The following is a 21836-nucleotide window of genomic DNA, read 5'->3' as shown; positions in this document are numbered from 1 at the left end:
CAATACTCGAGCCCGGTGTCCAGGACTAACGTGCATTGTGAGAGGAGGAAGCAGGTCTCAGTGGGTCTTTGGACTGTGTTCCTGCTTTGGTACTCTCCGGCTTGCTTCTTTTGTTTTGATTTGTGTCTGTGTGTCCCCCCCCCCCCCCCCCCCGACTTGCTTGAAAGAAGTTAGCTCAGGGCGTGGAACTCCTTTTGCTTGCCTAGGAGTTAGGCGCCCTAAGAACAGGAAGCGGGAACCAAGGGCCCGAATATACTGTAATAGAGGCTCAGGTAGGTTTGGGCTGCTATGGAAAGTGCCGTGGGAGGAGGGGGTTGAGTGAACCCGGATAGAAAGAAAGCAATGACTATGCGCCAGGTAGGCGAGGAACACCTCATACAACCCGTCCAAACTGTCCTAACCTTTATTTTCCAGAACAGCAAACTGTACCAGGCCCCCAGACCTCAGCACAGTTGACTCCATGATGGAAGTCCCATTCAGGCTGTAAAACTCAGAACGTAGCTGAGCTCCCAGACAGCACCACCAGCCAAAATGGAAATAAAGACCTAATTCATCAAAGTTCACAGTTCTTCAAAAGTCTCTAAATAGACTAACCCTGTTTCTCGGCTTCTGTCGTTCTGTTTCTGGTTGTTTTTGTTACGTGAAGTATGTCAACTCCAAACCATTTTTGTGCTTAAAAGCTCACCCAGAGAAAAGTTCTACCCTGGGATAGCTACCCAGTGTAGCTGGCTAATAAAGACTTTCTTTGTCTTATGGGTCTGAGCAGTCTTCTCTGGTGGATACCCCACAACAAAACCAAACCCAAAGAGATTAAATCACTTGCCTAATGGCACACAGTGGTGCACTCTGGCTTGAACTCTGGCCATCTGGAAACCAGGTATATAATGTTCTGTCCGTCCAAAGCAGAAACAAGGATACAGAAGCGAAGGCAGAAAATAATTCCCATCACTGTGGCTGGAGTCACCTGGCTGGTCAACTTTTGCTCTGGATTCTGGCTCTGGCTGTGGAAAAGGGACCTCCAGCGTTCTTGGCAAATTTGTGGTGGAGAGGGAGATCCAGATGGATCCAAAAGCCTGAATACCAAGGTATTGTTCTGGTAGCTAAAAAATAAAGATTTTTATTTATAATATTTAAGAATATATATATTTAAAATGACATGAAGTTGCAAAAACCAACAAAAAACCATTGAAACCATGTCTCAGTATGTAGTTCTGGCTGGTCCTTAATTTATGATCTTGCTGTCTCAGCCTCCCAACTGCTACCACATCTTGTTTAAAGTTGAATTAAATATTTTTTTTCCTTTTCTTAAGACAGGGTCTTGCTGTGTAGCCCTAACTGGCCTGGTTCTGTCCATGTAGTCCAGGTTGGCCATAAATTTGAGGCAAACACTTTGCCTCAGCTTCCCCAATGCTGGGATTATAGGTATATGCCTCCTGTCTGACAAAAGTTGGTTTAGTTAAAAACTACTAGTTGGGCAGTGGTGGGGCACACCTTTAATTCCAGCACTTGGAGACAGAGGCAGACAGACCTCTGAGTACGAGGCCAGCCTGGTCTACAGAGCGAGTTCTAGGACTACACAGAGAAACCCTGTCTTGAAAAAAAATTAATAACAAAATATGGTAAATAATGATGCTAATTTTAAAATACGTCTGCTAGTTTCTGAAGTTTTAAACCTTTGGGCAATAAAATAAACAGAACTCCAACTTCCAGGTGTGATTCCTAATAATGACATACAGAGGCATCCTGTTCAGATGGGCTAGATTCACTGGTGAAAGGAGCCATGGAAACAAACTGTGAGCAATTTGTTTTTATTTTTGGTGGTGTACAAGAAATAACTTTTTTTTTTTTTGAAGCTGAGGATTGAACCCAGGGCCTTGCACTTGCTAAGCAAGTGCTCTAGCACTGAGCTAAATCCCCAACCCAAGACATAACTTTTTAATTTTTAAAAATTACACTTATTATATGTTGTAGGGTGCACAGGCCATGGTATGCATGTCAAGTCGAAGCTGGTGGTAAGTGCATTTACCTGCTATTCTGGCTTGTTAGCTCCAATATGTAACTTCATTTAGAACTCTACTGCAGGTCACAGGGTCTAAATCAAGGACGCCACCACAGTATAGGAGACTCGGAAAAAAACTGACTTGATCTCACTTGGGAAGCTATGTTTTTATTATGTCGCGGACACAGAATTCTGCTTCTCAAAATCTCTTTGTACTCCATACTTGTCCTTTACCAGCGTTTTGAAACTTCCTGAGTTCTTTGTTTAGGAAGCTGTTCAGATCCTTAAATGAGAGTTCGACATTGTGGATGAGAGATTTCCTGTCAGAGAGTTGATCCGAATAGCAAAGCAGCTTATGGGGATTCACACTTCGGGTAAAACATTTGGGAGGCTGAGGCAGGAAGGGTCTATAAAGGCTCAGTCTCTATCTGTCTATCTATCTATCTATCTGTCTGTCTATCCGTCTGTCTGTCTATCTATCTATCTATCATCTATTATTATCTATCATTTATCTATCATCTGTCTATTTATTTCTCTATCATCTATCTACCATTCATCTATATCTGTCTATCTATCTATCAATCATCTATCATCTATCTATCATTATCTATCTATCATCTATCTAACCATCATCTACCATTATCTATTTATCATCTGTCTATCTCTCTATCATCTATCTACCATTCATCTATATCTATCTATCTATCTATCTATCTATCTACATCTCTCCTTCCTTGACGTCATGGGCTTCTGCATCACCACAGGCCTCCAAAACACCCGGGCCAAGTGAGTGAATGGAAACCTATGAAACACCTCCTTATAAAGTTGATTTATTTCAGAAATTTGGGATGGTGATGGAAAGATGACTGATAACATTAATTGTTAAGGAAATCCAAACCAAACCATGATGAGGTGCTACCTCATACTTATTAAGATGACTACTATTTTGAACCCCAGAAAGTAATAAGCACTGATTAGGATATGGAGAAAATGGAGCTCTGGTGAGAGGGTAGGAGACAGTCCAGGGCGGTGCTGTCTCCATCTTTTAAAATCACCCCCCCCCCTCCCCCCCGTTTTTAAGATATGCTCTCACTGTGTAACCCTGACTGGTCTGGAACTTGATATGTAGACCAGGTGGCCTCAGACTTGAAGATCTACCTGCCTCTGCTCCCGAGGGTATTAAGTCATGTACCACCATGTTCGTCTTAGGTTCACTGATTTGAGTCTGGGGCTCACTGATTTGACTGGGTTGTCTGGCCAGTGAAGCCCAGCATCCTCCTGTTTCTGCCTCCGCAGCATTGAGATTATTCAAATGTGGGAGTGCAGGGGATTCGAACTCAGGTCTCCAGGCTTCTGCCACAGAGCACTTTACTGACTGAGCCAACCCCCGGTCAGCCCATGCTTCTTTCTATGTGGCCCAGGTTTGACTGGAACCAGGAAGCAGAGGCTGCAGTGAACCACCAGTGTGGTACTCTTCTGATGGCTGAAGCCGCTGGGTGCAGGCATCAGCTACTTGGTCAGTAGCTGCCAAAGCCTTCACCCGAGTTGGCTGTAGCGGTAATGGCCTTGGAGCAAACCCTGTGTCTTCCCCAAAGCAGACGAGATCAGAGCCCAGCTGGAATTGCTACTGCTGTCTCCAAGTCTGGTAGACATGTGAGCCATGTTGCTGCTACTCCTCAAGTTAAGCAGGTGGTAGTGGTGTGTGTAGGTGTGTGTGGGGGTGGGGACACACACAACCACTTTGACCCAACCATCTTTGTGGAGACTGTAGAGCTGTCAGCTGCACAGCCACTGCTACCAGGACTCCCCCAGATGTTGTCATGGCAGCCTTGACCACTTTTAAGATCTCCTAGCTACCCAGGAAGACCTTGATCCATCCTCAAACGCCCAGTGGTTTACATACACAATAGATCCTGGCGCGCGTGCGTGCGTGCGTGCGTCTGGATGAGTGGATGTGCATGCTGCGAGGGTGGGGTGGGTAGGATGGGTGGGCGGGGTGGTAATACGCTATAAAAGGAGAAGGGGACCAGGACGGGGGAGAGAAGGCTTTAGGGAGGGGGTGTGGGGAGGATAACGGAACAAGGTGCCGTGGAGGTAGAGGGACTACTGACGGGCCTGAGCAGAGTGTAGAAGACGGAGAGCAGAGCAGGGGAGGAGGGTCAACCAAACCAAGTGTTTAAGAAAAACACCAAAATGCCTGGGTGTGGTAGTGCATGCTCTTAGTCCCAGTGCTCTGGAGGCAGAGGCAGGAGGATCCCTGTGAGTTCAAGGCCAGCCTGGTCTACAGAGTGAGGGCAGGGCTGTTATACAGAGAAATCCTGTCTTTAAAAAAAACAAACCCCTTGTGGGGCGGCGGTGGTGGTGCACACCTTTAATCCCAGCACTCAGGAGGCAGAGGGAGGTGGATCTCTGTGAGTTCGAGGCCAGCCTGGTCTACAGAGTGAGATCCAGGAAAGGCACAAAGCTACACAGAGAAACCCTGTCTCAAAAAACAAAAACAAAACAAAAAAACAAAACAAAAACAAAAAACCTAAAAAAACCAAACCCCTGAAAAAGAAAAAAGAAAAATGCCAAAATAAAGGCCTTTAATTTCAGCGCTTGGAGGGCAGAGGCAGGAGGATGGATCTCCGTGAGTTCAAGACCAGCTTGGTCTATATAACAAGTTTCAGGACAGCCAGGGGCTACATAGGAAGGCAGTCTCAAAACAAACAAACAAACAAACAAACACATGGAAAGGAAAGAAAAATGCCAATGTTCCAATGTTAATTTAAAAACATATTTTTACTCATAAGATTTCCATGGTCAATTATCTATGGTGTCACCACTGTCATTGAATCTAGGTTCAAACTAGTTTATTTCTATTTTTTTTTATTGGATATCTTTCTTTTTTTTTTTTTTTTAAGATTTATTTATTTATTATGTATACAGAAGAGGGCGCCAGATCTCATTACAGATGGTTGTGAGCCACCATGTGGTTGCTGGGAATTGAACTCAGGACCTCTGGAAGAACAGTCGGTGCTCTTAACCTCTGAGCCATCTCTCCAGCCCCAAACTAGTTTATTTCTGCTTGATATACTAGAAGTATTTGAGGAAAAGCAGATTTCCTTTTTTTTTAAAAGGTTTTATTTATTTTAAAGTGTGTGTATGTATGTGTGAACGCATGAGTGTGTATGAGTGGGGGCCAGAAGCCTTGGATGCTCCTAAACCTGGAATCTCTGGGGTCGTGCACCATTGACGTGGGTGCTGGGACCAGAACTCAGATTCCCTGCAGGAGCACTGTGTGCTCTTAGTTGCTGAGCCATCTCTCCAGCCCTTGCGTTTCTTTTGAATGTCTTGACTGAGGGTAGACATATGCTGGTTGTGGGGTCACAGAGCCCAGGAGTCCATCTCCCTGGGGCGACCTCTGCTGGTGAGTTGACCTTCTTATGAGTTCATACCTAGAGGCAGAAGTTGAAGCCAGGACTACAAGGGTGGGGTAAACGGTCTTTGGAGTCCCAGAACTAAAGGCCCTAGATGCACTGGTTTAACCTCCTCTTTTAAGAAGTGGGCAGAGGGTGGAGCTCCGTTGGTAGGGTGCTTGCCTAGCACAAAGTTCTGTGTTTGATTCTTAGAACAAAACAAAAAAGCCAAAGAATTTGCCCAGGGGGTCCTCAGACTACTCATCAATTTTATCTTCCTGTCTCCAAAAGGCTGGACCCAAAATTTCTGGGATCCTCATCTCCATCAAAATCTTTCAGAGTCAGGCTTGGTGACACACTCTTGGAATTCTGTACTTGGAGGGGCAGAGGCAGGGGATCTGTAGTTCAAGGTCCTCTGCTACATGGTAAATTCAGGCCAGCCTGAACTACGTCAGACTGTCTCAAAAACTAAACCAAGACCACCCCCCAACCTCTCAGTTCCTCTTCTCTCTCTCCACTCCTCCTCTTCATCTGCATAGTCTCCTAATAACACAGAAATGAATAGAAGACAGTTCCTGGCCCCTGGGGACTTGAATGAGCAAGCAGTCTAAGAGTGATTTACACATGTCAGTCAAGTCAAAAGAAAGAGGGCCTTTTAAATCAGCTTTTTATTTGAAGGCTATGAGGGACGTTAAGTCAAGATAATTTCTTTTGATTTTGTTTCAACTATCTAGTTTGTATGTGTAGATGATCTCAAGTTACAGTTGAAACTTGGGCATGCTGAAGTACAGTTTTTCTCAATGAGCTGAGTCTGGAAGGAAGGAAGAAATAACATTGCCAAGCTCCTCTTGTATTCTTAAAATTTTTGTTTTTGTTTTTTTCCAGGGTTTCTCGGTGTAACTGTCCTGGCTGTCCTGGAACTCACTCTGTAGATCAGGCTGGCCTTGAACTCACAGAGATCCACTGGTTGGTCTTTGGGAGGACACTGAAAAGCAAGGGCTCTCTGTGGCTAGGCGGCTAGTACAGTGAGGTGGGATGAGGCTTGGAGATTGGTTCTTCTTTCTTTTTTCTTTTCCAGACCAGGTCTCATGGTGACCTTGAACTTGCTATGGAGCCAAGGTTGGACCCTGAATTCCTGATCCATCAGAGTTCTCTACCTCCTGTGTGCTGTCATCACAGGTGAGCATCACCAGGTCTGGCTTATGTGGTGCTGAAGGTCATACTCAGGGCTCTGCATGCTAGGCAAGCGCTCAGCCGATGAATTCCATCGCCAGCCTGGAGCCCCTTCTGACGTCCATCAGAGCCAGCCAAGCTCCTAAGAAGTGGGCCGAGACTGTATGACACTGGCTGACAGACACAGCTGGACAGATGTGCACTGTCTGAGTTACTTCTCCATTGATGAAACACCATGACCAAGGCCACTTAGAGAAGGAAGTTTTATTTGAGGCTGACAGTTCCAGAGAGAAAGAGTCCAAGAAAGTTCCAGAGAGAAAGAGTCCATTTTAGTGAGGAGATCTGGCAGCAGGCACGGTGTCTGGAGCAGCCACTGAGAACTCACATCCCAAACTGAAAGCAGGAAACAGAGAAAAACTGGGATGGCATGGGTCTTTAGACTCCCAAAGCCAGGCCCCATGACACACTTCTTCCTTCAAGGCCGTATCTTCTAAGCATCCCCAAACAGCCACCAACAATTGGGGACCAAATATTCAAATGCCTAGGACGTTTGGGGGACATCTCCTTCAAATCACCATATGCAGTTAAACTCTTCTTTCTCCCCCATGTATTCCTTTGTTCATTGTGTTTGTCCATGTATGCATTCACATGTATGTATGAGCGCATCTGTGGAGGTCAGCTGATAACTTGGAAGAATCAGTTCTCTCCTTCCACCACGTGGGTCCCAGGGATTGAACCCAGTGAGCCATTTCGTTGCTGGGTGTGCAGTCTTCAGCTTGGAAGTTGGTCCTCTACTGCAGCCCTCCCTCTTGTAGATGGAGGAGGTGCATTGTCTCTGCAGCCAAAGGTAGCGAGAGAGAAGGAAGTCCAGGCAAGTGGAGCCAGCCGGGTAGGTGGCCACCCTGACAAACAGGACTTGAGAAAATCTCTCGGAAAGCCAGATTTCCTGAGAAGGCCGGAAAGCAGCCGTTCTTATTTCCCTTAAGGTGGGAATTCTTTTAATTGAGTCAAAACAATTTCCTAAAGATTCTGGGTCCTGCTGCTTTGGACTGATGGACAGGTAGAGCCTTTTCTCCTGACCCACAGCCCTTTGCCGTTACCAGGCAACAGGTTCCCATGGCTTCAGTCATCCGTGTTCCTCACCACGCTGGTGTGTATGGCTTCACCGCTAAACAGCATTTTCCCCAGGCTTCCTCTCTGGACAAAAAAAAAAATCTCTCCTAGAGCAGTGTCTTCGTGTTTGCTTTGTAGACAGGCATTGTTTATATAAAGTGCTTCCCTGCCCTGCTTCTCATTCGATCCTCCCAACACCCCGAGGTAGACAGGCAGAGATTCTTACTGTACATTCTCCATCCTCCAGTGTGCGGGTGGGCCCAGCCGGACTCACTTATATGGGCCCAATGTTTTCTTTTTCCTTTCTCATTTTTCCCAGAATCTTAATGGAGACCACTTGGTGGTCTCATTACAGAAGGGCAGATGTCCTCGGGTGACTGTGAAGGCTGTCGTCACAGCTTTGTGCTGAAGATGAAATGTCCCTCGGGCATTTTAGGTGATTCCACTACACAGTGGGCTGATCTTCCCCTTATTTATTATGTACACAGTGTTCTGCCTGCAGGCCAGAAGAGGGCACCAGATCTCATTACAGACGGTTGTGAGCCACCATGTGGTTGCTGGGAATTGAACTCAGGACCTCTGGAAGAGCAGTCGGTGCTCTTAACCTCTGAGCCATCTCTCTAGCCCCCTTTTCCGGTTCCTTATTCATCGTCTAATCCTGCAATTCAGGGGAGTTGGCAAACCTCCCTTTCGTCCAAAGGAATAGGATTTTCTTTTGCCTAAATGTTAGGCATCCAACAAGAAGGGCTTTAAAAATTAATATAATTTAATTCCCATCAGGTCAGTGCAAAACAAAGGTGTTTTAGGACAAAACACGGAAATCTAAAACTTTCCTCCACTTTTAGTTCAGTTTCTTGAATCAGCAACGAGTGTAGAGCTCTGTAATGTGTGTGGGCCTGGGTCCTCTGGGTCAGCTGGGTCCTCTGGGTCAGCTGGGTCTGCTCGGTCCCCTCGGTCCACTGGGTCCGCTGGGCAGAGAGCCGCGGTTTCATTCTCTTCTAGGCAGCCTTTTATGAGGAAAGCCAAGAGGCCCTCTTGCCTTGTTCAAAATGGAGATTCTCGTAATACCTGGATTTTCATCAAGGCCCGTTTCAGCTGCTCGTAGGTTACAAACATCATCACGTTCCAGGCTCCCAAACGCAGAAAGGAGGGCATAAATCTGAGGAAAGAAACAACTACCACGTGAGGAAGATTGGGCTAGGTGGCACAGGCACACCTACAGCGCTGTCCCCAGGCAGGCTGACGGCTGCTTGTCACAATTCTTTTCTGAGATCGTTTCTGCTTCGCTGTCTCTGCTGAAGGGATTTTGGCAGGAGTTGGATTATTTTAAGGCAGGTTTCTGTGTAAGGAAGCTAATTCTCACAGGTCTATGGGCTCACTCTGCTGTTTGCAAGTCCTTTTTTGGAAACTGAGGCCAGAGAGGCTGAGGAACCACAACATTGGTAAATAGCACTGTTAAGTTGGGACACAGTCTGACCCAACTCATCCTGATGCTCGGGGCTTTGGGCCGGTTTACATCCAGATTTCCACCCAGAGAAGGCCCAGGCTAGGACATCAGGAAGTGGGTGTAGGGCAGGGGGGAGGGAGCATGGTACCAGAATCAGCTCATCTCCAGAGGGCTCTGCTCAGGGAGTACCCTGGGAGAGAGGTCCACCTATCTGTGCTTCTCACAGGCAGGGAGGAGCCTGACATCTGGTCCCTCAGGCCGGCCACTCCCCAATTGCTCCCTCTTGGGTCCCTTGGTTCCTGGAGGATCAAGTCACTGTGCCTTGATGATGCCAGGCCCTCTTCTGTCCCTTTAAAGACATTGCCCTTCCCTCAGCTTGGGTTATCTTTCCAGTCTGAAGGGTTGCTCTTTATGCTGTAGGATTCAGTTGAGCATGGCAGCCATATGCCACAGCATTTCCTTTGTGGGGGAGAGTGTGAGATAAGGCCTTAGTATGTAGCTCTGGCTGGCCTTGAACTCAAGGCAACCCCTGCTTCAGCTATCATACCTAGCTTGTCATGGCTGTTCTTGAACCTTCACAAGGATTATATCACTGTGGCAATATTATCCAAACTTTGGAGGCGAGTCAAATTTGGGCTAAAATCCTGGCTCCTCCAGCTCCTCGTCTTGAAGTGAGGATAGTAAACGCTGGTGTGTGGCGTATGCCTGTGACCCTGGCCCTTGAGAAGTGGAGGCAGGAAGATAGGGGTCTGAGGCCAGTATAGGCACAAGAGACCTTAAAATAAAATAAGAGAGGGTGCAGCAGTACCTCCCTTACAGGGCTGTCACCTGGTTAACTGAATCCTCCGGGGACAGCCCTGCTCAGTCAATGCCACCTACTTGTCTATGATTCCTCAAGGGAGGCATAGGGCAGAGCCTGGGACACACATAATGTTCAGTAAAGGTCTGCCAAGTGAAAGAGTCAACTGAGGCACTAGCTGAAAACATCCAGGCAAACAGGTGACAGGTTGAGTGTGTTATTTCCAGACATGAGAACTCCAGTGGTTTGTTTGTCTGCTGGGTTCAACGAAACACCATGCACCAGCAAAAATTAGCTAAAAGGCATTCCTGTGGGAGCCAAGCCAAGACCTTACCAGTGGGTAGGAAGCACCACACTGGGTGTGGCCTTGGTGCTGGGGCTCTGCCATTTTGTGATCTTGGACAAGTTACTATTTTGAAGCATTGTGGGGACTACTCCACACTTCAGAAGGTTGCTGCAATACCCTATATAAAGTACCCAGCACAAGGCTCAGTGTAGGGACTTGGCTTTCAGGAGGATGGTGAATAACCTACACTACTGAATGCTTGCTCTGTGTTCAAATCTTCAGATGATTAAAAAAAAAAAAATGGATGAGCCAACAGTCTCAGCTCCAAGGAGCTTGTGTGCTAGCGTGAAGATGAATTTAATTTTGCAGGAGGTGGACTTACCGTAGCAGCGGATTGAATGGCATTGCTGAGGCTCGTGGAGAGGAAGGAAAACTTCTGTGTGACAGTGTGAGGGTGGAGGAGGCATTTGGACTAGTCTGCAAGAGTGGCTGAGGTTTAGATTATGCAGACTTCGAGGGAAGGCCATCCCTGTGGGCTACGGCGCTGCACACAAGGATGCATGCCCCTTGTGTGCCCTTGGACTGAGTTTGAACCCTGGAACCCATGTAAAGGTTGAAGGAGGGAACCAACTCCACAAAATTGTCCTCTGACCTCCACACATGTGCTGTGGCACCAATATCATACACACATGCACCACACACCCAATAAGGATTATGATAATAAGGATAATTCTTTTTAAAAAGGCAAAGGGCCCCTGAGTGTTGGTTAGAAGAATGGTATCTATGCTGCAGTGGGTGTGGTGGTGAATGGCCAGGGCAGCAGGTGTGGAAAAGCCCCCTGCCCAAAACATTTGGAGACAAATAATCATTTTATCTGGCTTTGGCCTGCTTTTTCTTAGTAAGGCTTCTGTTGTGGGCACCTGGGACAAGAAAACCCCAAAAGCCAGGTGTGGTGGTGCAAGCCTATAATGCAGTGTTCAGAGATGTGGCCAGGAGCATCGGAATGTCAAGGTCATTCTTGGCTGCATAGCGAGTTCTAGGCCAGCCTGGAACTCATGAGACTCGGTCAGAGAGAAAGAAAAAGGGGGAGAAGGAGGAAAGAAGAGAGAGAGAGAGAACTCAGGTTTTCTGGGAAGGCTGCTGGAGGCAGAAGGTGGCAGCTTACCCTTTGTAGAAGGCCGTGGGGCCCTCCTGAGCCACCATCTTCAGCATACAGTGTAGAGGGCTGCGGTACCTGCCCGGGGGAGCATTCATGTATCTGGTCTTTACCACATCCACCGGAGAGGCCACCACTGTGGCACAGAAGCCGGCTCCAAAGGCGGAGAAGAAGTGACAGGGGAAGTTGTCTGTAGAAGGGAGGGAAGCACGTTCCAGGAATGGAGTAAGTGTGCACGCTTTGCAGACGGGGTCACTGTCTGTCTCCAGTGCAACCTTGACCTTGACCTCTGGAGCACAGTGCCCAAGGCTGAGCTCTTGGTTAGTCTTAGCAAGCTAGAACCGAGCATCTCTGAGTAAGAAAGCTACAGAGCCTTTTTTCTTTTAGGCAATTGAAGTCAGAGAAGGCAAGTGACCATCACTTACAGATACCCTGAGTTTGGTGCTGGCCCTGGAACCCAGGCTCTGGCCTGTAGCCTACGCCCCTTTCTTCATCACATTCCTGAACTGGGCAGTGCTCCTCTCTCTGTGTTTCAGGGTCCCCGACGCCTCTGAGTGGTACCCACCCTTGTCTCCCTGCCCACTCTCACCAGTGAACAGGCGAGACTCCAGCAGCTTCTCCTTGATGATGTCGTAGGTCACCATCTCAGCACAGTTGACAATGGCGTTTCTCGTGATGTTGGGCCATGTCCCTGTTAGGAAGGCAGCGGGGACTGGTGAACGTAATGCTCCAGCTTGGGGACAGAGCCCTCTAGCAGTGGTCTCAGCCAGGGGACCACAGCTCAGCCAAGCAGATGCCACTTCTGGGGTTATCAGCTGTTAAACTCCTGCACCTTCACAGACAGACACCCACCGCTTGGCTGCATTTACACTCTGGCAAAATTTCCACGTGCCTCCCTGAGAGCCAGGAGCAGTCCGGAAAGGAAATTTTTCATGGAGGACGGAGGCAGAGTCCCTAGGACAGTCACAGGATGTATGGCAGGGCGCTGAGAGACTGGAGTCACCCGGAAGAGGACAGGCTTGGCATGAGTGGGACACCAGCAAGAGTGCATTGGCAGTGCTGTGACTGGGGTGTCCTGCCCGTAAACACCACAGGGCCATTTTTCTCCCGCAAGGATTCATGGGAATGGTGGGCCAAGTGCAGGAGGGATTCTGGCAATTGCGGAGGGCTTAACACATAGGGAACTCTAGTCTTTGCTCCTAAGGAAGCCCTCTCACACTCCTCACTGCAGCTGGCTCCACAGCTGTGTTTCTCCATCCTTCTGTGTCTGTGCTGTGTCCTCTGAAGCTCTCCACTTCCGCCTCTACACCTTGGTCTTTGAGACCAGCTTTTCTCTGGAGCCAGCTCAGCCTCTCCCACCTCTGGCCTGCCTCCTGGCCCCCCCTGCCTGTGATACAAGCTGCACCCTGACCTTGTTAGCTCCTCTGCGGAAGCCCCGAGGAGTGGATGCCCTGTGTTCCTTTCTGTCTCTCTCAGGGTGGCCTAAGCAGGTGAGGACTGGTGAGGTAAACAATATTTGAGGTCCTGTGGCTGGTGGGTGAGGTATTATATTTGGGCGTTCTTAGGGTATTGAACCATGCTTTGGGAGTTTTTCCTTGCTGGGTTCCCTGTCTCAGTCCTCAGGGAGGGAAAGCTCCGCCCAAGGGTACGTTTACCTTTCCACAGGCCCCGGACTCCTTCCTCCCTGGCGATGGTTCTGTAGGCATCCATAGTCCCTCTGTATTTCCTCTCTCCTCCGGTTCCCAGACGTATCATGGCTTGAAATCGGACCTTCACCACATCCGTGGGCTGGGCACAGGTCACCGCCATGGCTCCCGTGGTGCAGCCTGCCAGAATCCTGATGGCGATGCTGGAGTCTGGGGAGGGCAAAGAGAGCCGGGAGTCCTTAACACTGTCAAAATCTCGCCAGGGTCTGTCACCAGCTTCCCCATGCCCAACTCGCCTTGTTGGACCACGCCACGTCCTTGACCCACACGCCAGCTGCCAGCTGGGCTTCCCGCCCACCCCTGTGTGTCCATGGGTGCCCCTGGGTATCCACTGGTGCTGGCACTCACGGTCCGCTCCTTTGGGGGTATAGAACTGTTTGACAGAGTCGTAGAGGCCAATTCGAATGGAGGCGAAGCTCATCTGGCGATGCAGGCCCGCAACCAGCCCGCTGTAGGGGCTGCGGGGACCCTCGGTGCGCACCATGGTCAGGATGGTACCCAGCACGCCGCGGTACTGCACACTCTGAATCCCTGGGTTCTCCCCCTGGATCTGAGGGACAAGCATGGGGCCTGAGGAGCTGATGGGCGGCTGGGGAAAGAAGGGCTGTGTGTGCAGGACCCTTGCAGGGTCTTAGAACTAGCATGCTTATCGCAGCTGAGTGTGCAGCGTGGTGCAGTTTCAAAAAGCAGCTCTCACTTACGTGGCTCCTCGGTACACCAGAGGGGCCGGTTTGCTTTCCCTGTTTTACAGTAGATGGCTAGAGGCTTACCCAAGCCCACACCCTTACTGCCTTACCTTTATTTTCCACTTTCTGGCTTACAAAGCAGGGGTAAGCGGTAAAGAGCCCCGTGCCATCCTATCAAGGCATTTGAACTGTTTTGGTCCCGAGGGATGGTGGTGGGCACCAAAGCAGTGTAGGGAGTGGCCTTCCCTGGCGCATGCTGTGCAGAAGCAGCCCCTTCTTCCTCATGAATCACAACCGCTGGCCAAAGGCACCCACCTGCAGGCGGACCTTGGCGGTGTCCAGGGGGAAGGTGAGGAGGTCAGCAAAACAGGCGGCAGTGCCGGCCCCCAGGAACTTCACAACTGTTGTGGGAGGCACTTCTGATGGCTGAAGTCCAACCATGGTCCTGGTGGGATGGGCCTGGTTCCTTTGGTGTCTATTGAGGTCCAAGGAGCGAGGTTGCCTTGGCAATCCTTTGCTTCAGTTTCTGGAGGCAGCTGCAAGAGATAGACCAAGGGGACACATAGCGCCTAGGCTTGTCGGGCTCTGTCCTGTTTCCAGGGACCCCGCAACATTCTGAAGGGGCTTCACAACGTGAGAAGCCTGGGTACTGCCATACTTAAGATGCCTGAACTTGGCTCATTAAAAACCCTGCCTTTCACACCGAACAACCACTGCACAGAGGGTTAAGGAGGGTCGCTGACAGGGCTGTTGGTACTGACCGGCACTGAATGGTCCTGGCAGGCTGCAGGCCTGGTTCTGGCTCCATCAGCACATGTTCTCCCAGTGTCTTGCTGCCTCCTCACTGGTCAAGCTCTCTGAGGTGCCCCAGGCCTCTTTCTCAAACAGGGGGAACATTCCTTGTGACCCAAGGAGATAATCATTCATCCTGGACTAAGCCAGTTCCTCTTGAAAGGACGCCTTAGCCCGCTCCCCCCCTTAGTGGGCACTGCACTTAGGGCCTAGTGTAAGGCAAACCCTCTACCGCTGAGATACATCCCTAGCACTCTCTCCTTTTTTCAATTTTTAAAATTTTTAAAAGATTTTTTTATATTTTATGTATGAGTGCTCTGCATGTATACCTGCTGGCCAGAAGAGAGCATCAGATCTTCTTGTAGATGGTTGTGAGCTACCCTGTGGTTTCTGGGAATTGAACTCAGGTCCTCTGGAAGAGCAGCTGGTACCCTTAACCTCTGAGCCATCTCTCCAGCCCTTATTTTATTTATTTATTATTTATTTATTTATTTATTCATTTATTTGAGACAAAAGTTTCACTAAATTTCCCAGGCCAATCTTGAACTTGAGATCCTCCAGCTTCAGGCTCTTGAATGCTGGGATTGTATGCCTGGACTGCCATGCTTGACCTGGATATTCCCTCTCTATATATTTAAAAGAAACAGGATCCTGCTCCATTCTTCTGGCTCCCATCTCTGTAGGGTTTCCTGACTGGTGGTCTGTTGGAGGACCTGGGCCTCGGGTACTTGTTGCTGAGCTCCTCTATGTCCCAGTGTTGAGGCAGTGGTCTGACACACGAACACTTCTGCTGTCTGGGTCCTGTACCCTCTCATACCACCAAGGAACCCTTCTCAGATGAAGACAAAAATCTCAGGAGAATCTCAGTCTTAGGCTAAGGCAATACACAAACAATGCTAGTGTGTGCACACGTGCATGAACACCCCCCCCCCACACACACACACACGAGTTGTGTGCTCACGTGCACACCTATCTTTCTGCTGGTTACCCAGGGATCTGATGTGAAGGGCTCGATTTAGACTCATATGTGCAGGGAAACTGGTGTACCATCATGGGTGACCCCATGTTCTTACGATTGGATTTCTAGGCACCAGGCCTTCTGTGTTGAGACCATCTCTTGGCAGTCACTGGTGTACTAACTCAGACACTCTTTTAGTGTGCTCAAGTCCTGCATCTGACAATGACCCAACCCTAGAGCCAGGGCCAGACTCATAGAAGTGTGAACAGTGTGCATCCGTTCCCTACAGGGCTATGGGATTCAGGGCCAGTGGTTAGGAAATTTGGGCTCTGGGCCTGTCTTCTAAGGCTTACCTTAGGTACATTTACCCAGTCTTGGGCCAATGAGAATATATATGTATACATGCATACACACTAAGATATATATCTTAGTTCATCAATAGTGAACATTCAGGTGTCAAAGGGTAGGAGCCAGGTCAGGTGATTTCTCAGGTCTTCTCTCAGGTCCGCCATATATAACTTTGGATTCCTCTGTGATGCCACCTCAGTCTACACATTCAGAAACCAAGGATTCAGGCTTGCTCTCTCTCCCTGAAAAACCCTGTTATTGGGAAGGAGCAGGTGTGAAGTGACTATTGACTGGTCAGCTATTTCTTGACCACCATGCCAGGCACTGGCAAGCTACAGATGGAAAGGTTTGGTTGGCTCTGTCTTCATGGGGTTTGAGTTCTAGTCAGGAAAAGGACCAGGTAGTGAAGGAGGTGGGGCTGGGTAGGTCAGATATGGGCTGAGACTGGAACTCACAGTTGCAGGGACCCAGTCTCGAAGCCTGGGTCCTAGTGTAGAAGATTGGCTTTTGGACTGCCCTGGGGAAAGACTGAGGAGAAACTGAGAATCAGTCCCATTGCCTCTCTCTCTCTCTCTCTCTCTCTCTCTCTCTCTCTCTCTCCTTCTTTCTTTCTTTTCTTTTCTTTTTAGTTTTTTGAGACAGGGTTTCTCTGTGTAGCCCTGGCTGTCCTGGAACTCTATAGATCAGGCTGGCCTTGAACTCACAGAGAGCTGCCTCTGCCTCCCGAGTGTTGAGATTAAAGGCCTGCACCCTCTCCCGCAGCTCCATGCTTCTTTCTCCGCCTGCTTCTTTTCTTTCCGTAGGGCCTCTTGTAGCCCAGGATGGCTTCAGATTCTCTATGTAGCCAATGATGACCTTGAAATTCTGCTCTTCCAGTTCATGAGGTGCCTCAATCAAACCTAGGGCTTCTGTATGCTAAGCAAGCATCCACAGTGTAGCTACATCCCTGGCCCTGATTGTTTGCATCTTAAGGGTCACTAAGCTCTAGACGGAGTTAGACACTGACTCAGGAAGTTTTCCCCATTGGAGACCTACATCCAAGCTTTTGTCTGTCAGAGCCTGTCACTCTCCTGGTTGTAAACAGTCTGCTGGTTCCTCATTTTATCAAGAACAAAGTCTGACATCTTGGTCATGGCCTACAGGGCTCTTGGTGAGGCTCCCCTCTTCCCACTTTGCTTCCCACTCACACTGAGCTTCAGCCACATGGGCGCTTTTGGATTACATCATCGGTTTGGAATACAGTTCTCTCAGACACCTGCAGATTGCCTCTTCACTTCCTTCACGTTTCTCCCCAGATGTCACCTCTTTAGAGGGCCTTCCCTGAACTCAAATGCTAGCTCAGTACCACTCTCATCCATCAGGGCACCGGTCCCCCTCGACCTCGTCTACTGCTGTACTTTCCTGCTCAGACACACTGTCTCCAAGAACAGGGCCTTACCCATCTAGGAGCACTGTGTTTGTTGAGAAAACAGCTGGCGACATTATTGGAAGATCCCCCCTCATATCTAACTCCATCCTCACATCATGTCGCTGAGCTAAGGCAGCGATTCAGCTGGTAAAGGCCAGCACACACTGAAGAGACCCACCCACAGGGCTGTGTGCTTGGCTTCAGGGAGTAAAAACCCACACGTGTGGGCTGCCTATGGAGGGTCTCCAGCAGACTGTAAGGGATGACTTAGACAGTGCCCACCAATAACTAGTGTAAGCTGGACTGTGGTCAGTATAGACGGGAAGGAGCTGTCAAGACGGGACTCGGAGGAGGATCGTCCTTTTGCTTGTAAGGGGCACAAGAGGATCAGTGCAGGCCAGGCCTGAAAAGGATTGTTGGCAGCTGCAAAAATAGAAAGGATGGCCCAGGATAGGCAGAGGCCTGAACCTGTAGGGTGGTGGTTCTCTGCCTTCCTGACGCTGCGACCCTTTAATACAGTTCCTCATGTCGTGCTGACCCCCAACCATAACATGATTTCGTTGCCACGTCATAACTTCAATTTTACTACTGTTATGAATTGTAATGTAAATATCTGATGTAATATCTGATATGCAGGACATCTGAGATGGGGGGTCGAGACCCATAGGTTGAGAACCAGTGTTGTAGGGGAAGCCGGGGCTCAATGGAAGCTCAGAGCAGGAGGACCTGGCTGCTAGACTGTGGGGCCCCTGCAATGGGAGCTTTCCAAATGTTATCTCCCTTGATTCTCAACACCTGTTGTGAAGGGCAGCAGAGGCTTGGAGATATTAGATGGCTCAGTGTAGCCAGCCCCTGGTATCCAAGTCTGTATTCAGCCCATTTTAGGTTTAAAATCACTTTGGAAAAAGCAGGGCAGTGTTTAAATCCAGTTTACAGATGAGAAAATAGAGGCTTGTGATGGAAAGAGGTTGACTGACCACCGGTCACAAAACTCCAGTCTAATTGTTCTGATGGCCAAGCTGTAAAGCTGTCATCTCTACACCACCCACAGTCTAGTCAATGTGGTAATCTGGCTACTTACGGTTTTACCTGAAGCATTCAAAACAGTTACTGAGTACTTCATAAAACCAAATAAGTAAGTCTGGGTGAAGGCTGGGTGGATAGCAAGGTCCACTAATCAGATGAAATTCACGGACCCAGAGAGGCTAAAATCTGTGTGGGTGGGTGTGGTCAGACCTCAGCTCTCCAGGCTCTTCCTTCAGCCCATCTTCTTGTCTGTCTGAGCTGTAAACCCAGACAAGCCTAAGGAAAGGACAGGTTCTTTGGAGAGCGAGACCTGAGGCCTAGGCCCTCAGAGCCAACTTGGTTGGGGACCAGCAGTGCATGCGTGTGAAGAAAACACCCTCCACTTGCTCGGGCCTCATTCCCCTTTGCCCTACAGAACAGCAGCCAGGCCTGGCTCCTTCCCAGCAGGGATGTTCTGGGTTCCCTGCCCAGGCCTGGAATGTACTGTGGGAGCAGCTGACTCTCCTCAGGGCATGCTGGTGGCCTCTTCTTCCCCCCAGTCTTGGATCTGCCCGGAGAGCTAGGCTGCTGGATGACTTGATAGCATGAATCTGAGGCTTACGCAATTGGGGAGGCCCCTGGGGGTAAGCCTGTCTAGGGGGCACTCAGGTGCTAGTAGAAGAACCCCGTGTTCTGCTCTGCTTTGGAAACACTGAGGTGAGAAAGGCAAAGAACCCGTGTATGGTCACTGTCAGAGACACGGGACTCCAGAGCATTTTCTGCTGGAAGGAACATCAGATGGTGCTGGTGCAGAGCCAGGTCCTCCAGAGACCCCTTGAAGGAGTTTCCCCTGCTGAGGCCAGGTGTGTCTCTGGAGTGTTTGCTTCCCTGTCAAGCAGGGCTTCCCTTCTCAACCGATGCTGTCTTCGGCTACTTCTGACCCTACTGCCTCATCATCTGTAACTGTTCTAGCTCTGTCGGAGCCGCCTTCGTAAGGGAAAGCAGGGAAAAGATCAATTTAACCTCCTCCTTCGTAAGGAAAGCCGTAAGATAGCCCAAGGAAGGCCAGCTGGCCCAAGAATCATTCTTACCAACATGAGGAGATAGGAAGTGAGGTCAGAGATGACCTTAGGGGCCTTTGGTAGAGGGCTTCAAATGCCAAGGTTGGACTTGGTCTAGCGGGCGGCCAGAGCAGGCTGGTGCAGGCATCAAGGATAGATCATAAGGGAGTGACCGGGGCTCTGAGACCAGGGAGGACGCCGTTGGAAAGGTGCTCACAAGGGACACTAAAGCTGAACTTGGTCAGGAGCTTGCAATTGGCTGTACCCAGTTTTCGAAGGGGTACCTTTGAGCCATCCATCAGAAATAGAAAGGATGGGCGGACATTCCTGAGTGTGCGGGCAAGGCTATGAAGGCAGATGGAATAGGACCTCCTTGAGGTCCGGGTTCCCCAACCTCCTTCTTGCTGAACTTCTTTCTCAGTTGTTATTTGAGGGAGCCTGGTGGGCAGCAGACATTGGCAACCAGCTGGAGGTGCAAGTTCTGAGCAATCCTCATCCTTAGACCTCTGCTGGGGCACCCAGAGCATGGGATGCTCCAGTCTACAGGCCCATTCATGCTTGCTGAGTGTGTCCTGCACTCAGCCCAGGCCAACTCCCTCCAATAAAGCCCTGCATCTGCACTGAGAAGCCAGTGGGCAGAGTGACCACAGGCTCTAGAAATGTCTACCCACACACCCAGCCAGCTTCAGGCCAGCGGTGCCCTCATCATCTCTACCCTGCAAGGGCCCCTGGAACCTTTGCTGGAGAGGGCTTTGTTCTCTGGGGGGATCCTGGGCCAAAGGAGAGGGACACATCTGGGATCTGAAAAGTTCCAAGAGAGGAGCCAGCAGGACAAAGGGGAGTCCCGGGGGAGTCAGGCAGATATGGGAGCCTCCCTAGGGCTGCACCTCCTTCATCCTGACCAGGTGGGGCGAGACTGAATCACTCTCAGCCGGAGTGATTCCTGGCAGCGAGCCTCCACGGGAGGGAGAGCAGGCAGAGGGGGCAGGGGGAGCTGAGGAGAGGTATGGGTTCTTACCTGTGAGTCTAGCCAAGGTAGGTTAGTGTAGGGCTCCCTGGGGCTCCATTCCAGGGGCAGCAGTAGGATCTGATGGCCTCTCCTCACCATTCACTGTAGTCTTTGCAGCCTCTGGCTTGCACTGGCCTTATGTACCAGCTGACCTGAAACCTAATTCTGAGAAGCTAGTTGACAGTCAGATCACTTGACAAGAGGCGGCTGCTGAGGGGCAGGGCGGGAGGGAGCAGCGAGTTCCAGATCTGGCTTAGCTTCCTGGACCTGGGCCTCTTGAATATGGCTCCTTTGGGCTTTCAAGCAGAGGGCTACCTTGGGGACCAGGAGATATGGGGTGTGTGCATCTGCACTTGCCGAAGGCTGAGGCCTCTTAGGACAGGGGTTTTCTGAGATCTCTTCTTACAAACAGCAATGACGATAAGCATCATCTCTTGGTGCCCATTAGGTGCTTGATATTTTAGACACACCATTTCTATTTCCCTTACCCCGAGGAAGCAAGTATTATCAGGATTCTAAATTTAAAAACAAAGCAAAACAGCTTTGAAATGTACTTTACATAGCATGCGATTTGCCCACTTAGAGCACACAATTCAAATACTTTTTAGTATAGTCAGGTTGAGCAACTACTACAATCTAGTTCAGAACATTTTCTTTCTTTTTTTTAAATTTTATTTATTATGTATACAGAAGAGGGCACCAGATCTCATTACAGATGGTTGTGAGCCACCATGTGGTTGCTGGGAATTGAACTCAGGACCTCTGGAAGAGCAGTCGGTGCTCTTAACCTCTGAGCCATCTCTCCAGCCCCTCAGAACATTTTCATTACAGCTCAAAACCAAAACCAAAAACGAGTCACCCCCTTTCCCTTCCCCCAGCTTCAGGCAACCACTCCTTTTTCTGCTTCTTAACTTGCTTGTTCTACATGTTTCTTTTGAGTAGGACCCTAGAGTGTACGGCTTCTTGTGGCTGGCTTCTTTCACTTGGCACAGTGGTGTTACACGCGGCAGTGTGTATCAGTACTTCACTCCTTTACTGTGTAGACCCCTCATGTGTCAAGGACAGTGACTTCCCAAGGTCACACAGCTCGTACACCGCAGAGCCCAGCCTTGCCTATAACCTATAACCCACTTTGGGTCTACCTGCTGCAATCACTCTCCATGACATGTCATTGGAGGCTTTAGCATGGACATGCTGGGGCCAGAGTGAGATGGGGCGGGGTGAGCAGACTCCTTTGCAGCAGGCACTGAGGTAAGGTCTGGGCAGAGCTGAACCCGGGAGCCAGGAGACATAGGAAAAAGACAAAATGGGGAGGGGAGAGGAGATGGTAGGGCAGAAAGGTAGAGGAGGCCATTTTGAAACGTGGAACACAGGGCCCTGGTCCCAGGGTGGGCGGGGTGACGAATGTTTATCCTCTTTCCTGCTCCATGCCCTGCCCTATGCTTTTGGGTTCTGTCTGGAACTGCTAATCTGGAGTTGGGCAGGATTGGGA

At 49.5% G+C, this 21836-nt stretch overlaps 1 protein-coding gene across 4 annotated transcripts; it reads right to left on the bottom strand.

Annotated features, from left to right (window-relative positions):
- Window positions 1-764: 764 nt before the first annotated feature.
- Window positions 765-20456, bottom strand: Ucp3 (uncoupling protein 3). Of its 4 annotated transcripts, none has more exons than XM_036198898.1 (7): window positions 20354-20456; window positions 14079-14299; window positions 13426-13627; window positions 13027-13227; window positions 11961-12062; window positions 11381-11561; window positions 765-1100 (listed from the first exon to the last, which is right to left on the bottom strand). In XM_036198898.1, the coding sequence occupies exons 2-7, from the start codon at window positions 14202-14204 to the stop codon at window positions 824-826; spliced, it is 1089 nt and encodes a 362-aa protein (XP_036054791.1). In that variant the 5' UTR covers window positions 14205-14299; window positions 20354-20456; the 3' UTR covers window positions 765-823. The 4 variants fall into 4 exon arrangements, with proteins under 4 accessions (XP_036054791.1, XP_036054800.1, XP_036054819.1 ...); XM_036198907.1 differs by lacking the exon at window positions 20354-20456 and adding an exon at window positions 14525-14580; XM_036198916.1 differs by lacking the exon at window positions 765-1100 and adding an exon at window positions 8268-8842.
- Window positions 20457-21836: the final 1380 nt, after the last annotated feature.

This window comes from Onychomys torridus, chromosome 1 (genome assembly GCF_903995425.1).
Source record: "Onychomys torridus chromosome 1, mOncTor1.1, whole genome shotgun sequence".
In the NCBI taxonomy this organism is placed as follows: domain Eukaryota; kingdom Metazoa; phylum Chordata; class Mammalia; order Rodentia; family Cricetidae; genus Onychomys; species Onychomys torridus.
This window is presented reverse-complemented; position numbering and strand designations above follow the sequence as displayed.

Coding starts and splice junctions, on each gene's coding strand:
- Ucp3 (XM_036198898.1), bottom strand. CDS start 14,204: ATGGTTGGACTTCAGCCATCAGAAGTGCCTCCCACAACAGTTGTGAAG. Junction 12,063..13,026: donor AGTCCGGGGCCTGTGGAAAG/GTAAACGTACCC, acceptor CCTTCCTAACAG/GGACATGGCCCAACATCACG. Junction 1,101..11,380: donor CCCACGGCCTTCTACAAAGG/GTAAGCTGCCAC, acceptor TTTATTTTTTAG/CTACCAGAACAATACCTTGG.